Here is a 4,113-nt window from a genome sequence, read left to right as displayed (position 1 = left end):
GATAATTAAGGAGTTGGATAACTGTCATATTTGACGTATTATTATTATCATATTCAAATTAGGGTTAACAAGGCTTCCTTATCAGCTATAAATAGGACCCTAGGGTCTTATATTTTCGTCCACTTCTTCTAAGCCTCATAGAGCTAAAATTATAATCCTCGCTCCTCTCTCCTATTGTGTTCTTGTTGTTAGGGTTTGGGTACAAATCATTAGAGGCATCATATCTTTGGTGTCTATAATAACAAAATCAAAAGGTATGTAACTCTATACTTTGTAATTTTCGAATTACACTAGGGTTATGCTAGGTTTAGTTTTTTTATTGTATGTTGCTATCAAGGAGTATGACATAGATATTTAATAGGATGCATGTACCCTATTAACTGTTAATTACTTTCCGCATTGTAAAATTTTGTTTTCTATAAAACCCATCAGTGGTATCAGAGTTTAGGCTTGTCAAACATTGATTGCACATGAGTTGAATCGAACTAAAATTGTTTCTCGCAAAAACATTGTTCTCACGACTTGACAGTGCTTCTGTCACGACGTGAGAATCGATTTTCCAGATTTTCGGTAATTATCTTCCTAATCTAATTTATGGTGTAATTTTTTGGTAATTATCTGGTATTAATTCTGCATGATTCCGAATTTTGAATGTCTCGTGTGATAATTAATGAATCCCTAAATATTATGAGATATCCTTATTGGATAATCTTTTAAATAGATAAATTAAATTGAATTATCTCTTATGCATTTAATAATTAATTTAATAGTAATGTAATTAAAAGATAATTATAGATTCATTACATGTTTAAATTGATGAATTAATTATATGACAATTTAGATAATTAATATTTAAATCTCGTATTTAAAAAAATAAAAAATAAAATACACCTTATACTATATATGATTAAAAGTTTAATATATTATATGTATAAGACAAGTCAATTAATCGTTAGTAGACCTCATTCACGAAGTAATGCTATAAAGAGGGTATAAGGAAACGGCCTATGAAATGACCATTGAATGAGTGTCTATTATCACCCACCGCTTTCTAGCGTGGTGTGAGGGTCGTTAGCCAAACGGGTTAATATGACATAACCTCTTAAAATGTATGATGCTATTAAAGTACTAGAAATTAAACATGTCATTGATACGATTCTGTGAATCTCAAATGATCTTGGAATTTCATGTCACATTGAAATTGCTAAATTTTTATTACATACCTTAATAAATTTGCAATTAGATTTGGACATCCCTCTTCTTAGTTCTGAAATGTATTTTGGGTCCTAGCATTGAATATTTATATTGGGTTAAATATTAAGGATTTTATATCAATAACTAAAACTATGTCTCTTTATATAGATGTTTGGAAACGGTGATCTCGCTACTATTCAACCCCCCCATCAAGCTCAAACTTCTATCTTTTCTTGATTTTGTCAAAAGAGAAGCTCACTGGTCCCAACTACATGGACTGGATGAGAAACTTGAAGATGACTCTTCGGTACAAGGAAAAAAAATATGTCCTCGAAAAGCCTCTTTTTGAAATTGATCATTCCACCACTACTCCTGAGAAAATTTCGTCCTATAACAAACTTTCTGATGATTCCATGAAGGTTGATTGCATCATGGTGGCCACTATAGCACCTGATTTGGCCAAGTTCAATGAGGACTACTGGCCATATGAGACGAGCTTTGACCACGCTGGAAAGTTCCACAAGAAGGCAAGACAAGAGCGCTACGAAGTGCTCAAGTCTCTTATGGCATGCAAGCTTAAGGAAGGGGAATCAGATTGTGCTCATGTGCAGAAGATGAAAAAGTACGTGGAGCAACTCTGGTGTCTCCATGTGTCGTTTGACGAGGAGTTGGCCATTGACATGGTCCTTAACTCCTTGCCTCCTAGTTATGATCAGTTTGTTTTGACTTATTATTTGAACAACACAAAGACGACATTGACCCGACTCCATAATTTGTTGCAAACTGCTGAGTCGAGGATGAAGAAAAATCATGCTCCTAATGCAACAAATGCTCCTATCCTAGCCATTGGATTTGGAAAAGGGAAAAAGAGGAAGGCTCCTTCCCAATAAAACAGGAAAGGGAAGGCCCATGCTGGAGGGTCTGGAAGTGGGTCCAAGACAAAGCCCAACTTTGATGTTCTTGTGATTAGTGATCCAAAAGAGGCCTTGAAGTATGGAAAGATCAAGGTGTCATTATCAGGTATTTGCACTATTCAAATCAATAACACACAACTTTCTCATTCATGGATTCTTGATGCAGGATGTAGTTTCCACATTTGTTCTAATTTGCAGGGACTAAGCGAAAGTGAGGAGGTGGAGCATGGGAGGCTTAATTTGATCATGGGAAGTAGGCGATCTTCACCTGTCACCAAGATTGAGAGTTATGGGCTTGTGCTTATTAGTGATGTTAGGATTGATTTGTTAAATTGTTGATACTCGTCATAAATGACACAAAACTTTATTTCTTTTCATGCATTGTTTAGACAAGGTTTTAAATATTCTTTTGATAATGATATTGGTTCAATTTCTGCTTTCCAAAATGGTGTTTTTATATTTAAAGATTTACCTTGTAATGGAGTGTATGAAACCGTGATTTGTGTTGATAACTTAGGCAATAATGTGTTTCATATTGATTCGTCCACTGGTGTGGACAAGGAATGGTTATGGCATTGTTGTCTTGGGCACATAAACAAGAAACGCATCACCCAAATCCAAAAGGATGGAGTCTTGGAATCAATTGATCTTAGGACAGATGATGAATGTGAGTCTTGTATTTTGTGCAAGATGAGGAAATCACCTTTCAATCGAACATGTAAAATAGGAGAAGGGTTACTGGACCTCATCCATACAAATGTGTGTGGCCCATTCAGATGTGCCATGAAATATGCTAATCGATATTTTGTGACATTTACGGATGATTATAGCAAATATGGTTATATCTACTTGATCAAACATGAATTGAAAACCTTCGAAAAGTTCAAAGAGTTTAAGCACGAAGTCGTGAATCAATTGGACAGGAAGATAAAGATGCTCAGATTTGATAGAGGTGGTGAGTATCTTAGTATTGAGTTCCACGACTATCTTAAGGAATGTGAAATTGTTTCACAATTGACTCCTCCCAGAACAACACAACTTAATGGTGTGGCTGAGAAGTGAAATCAGAACTTACTAGATATGGTTCGTTCCATGATGATTCGAGCTTCTCTTCTTATTAATTTCTGGGGGTATGCCTTAGAGACTCATGAGAAACTCGAAACCTAGAGCTGAGAAGTGTTATTTCATTGGCTACCTACACAAGTTCTTTGGATACTTGTTCTATAGACATGCTAAGAACATGGTTTTTTGTAGCTTGAGGATGAGTCTTTTACAAGAGAGAGATCATATTCAAAGAGGAGAGTAGGAGTATTATTGATCTTGAAGAAATTCAAGAGTCATCCAATGAAGGAACCTCTGACAACACTAGCACTCAACCTGAGGAAGAAATTACCGTTGAGCCAGTAAACAATTCATTACCCCTTCGTCGATCTAGTAGGGTTAGCATGTCACATGCGTTCTGTGGTTTCCATATTACATCGGATGGTGATACATTTATTAGTGATAGAACATTAGAAAATTTGGATGAGCCAGCTAACTACAAGAAAGCGATGACAGACCCTAAGGCTGCTAAATGGAAGGAGGCAATGGAGAATGAGATTCAGTCCATGTATGATAACCAAGTGTGGACCTTGGTTGATCATGTAACTGGTCGAAAGACAATCGAGTGTATATGGATCTTTAAGAAGAAGACCGACATGGATGGTAAAATACACACTTTCAAAGCTAGAATGGTTTCAAAGGGCTATACTCAAAACCAAGGGATTTACTATGACAAGACCTTTTCACCGATAGCTAAGATAAAATCTATCAGGATTATGCTTGCTATAGCTGCATTTAATGATTATGAAATTTGGCAAATAGATGTTAAAACTGCCTTCCTTAATGGGAAGTTGACTAAGGACGTCTATATAAGTTAGCCAGAGGGTTTTCTACATGCCAAGTTTCCTGATAGAGTGTGTAAGCTTGAAAAATCCATCTATGGCTTGAAACAAGCATCTCGCAG

General features: G+C 35.8%; 1 protein-coding gene across 1 annotated transcript; it reads left to right on the top strand.

The window, feature by feature from the left end:
- The first annotated feature begins 1,466 nt into the window (after positions 1-1,466).
- LOC145127454 (uncharacterized) lies at positions 1,467-2,084 on the top strand. Its single transcript, XM_079062650.1, has one exon. The coding sequence runs from the start codon at positions 1,467-1,469 to the stop codon at positions 2,082-2,084; it is 618 nt and encodes a 205-aa protein (XP_078918776.1).
- The last annotated feature ends 2,029 nt before the right edge of the window (positions 2,085-4,113 follow it).

The sequence above is a fragment of the Lactuca virosa genome, chromosome 7 (assembly GCF_052849685.1).
Source record: "Lactuca virosa cultivar CGN04683 chromosome 7, Lactuca_virosa_CGN04683_v6, whole genome shotgun sequence".
Classification (NCBI taxonomy): Eukaryota; Viridiplantae; Streptophyta; class Magnoliopsida; order Asterales; family Asteraceae; genus Lactuca; species Lactuca virosa.
This window is presented reverse-complemented; position numbering and strand designations above follow the sequence as displayed.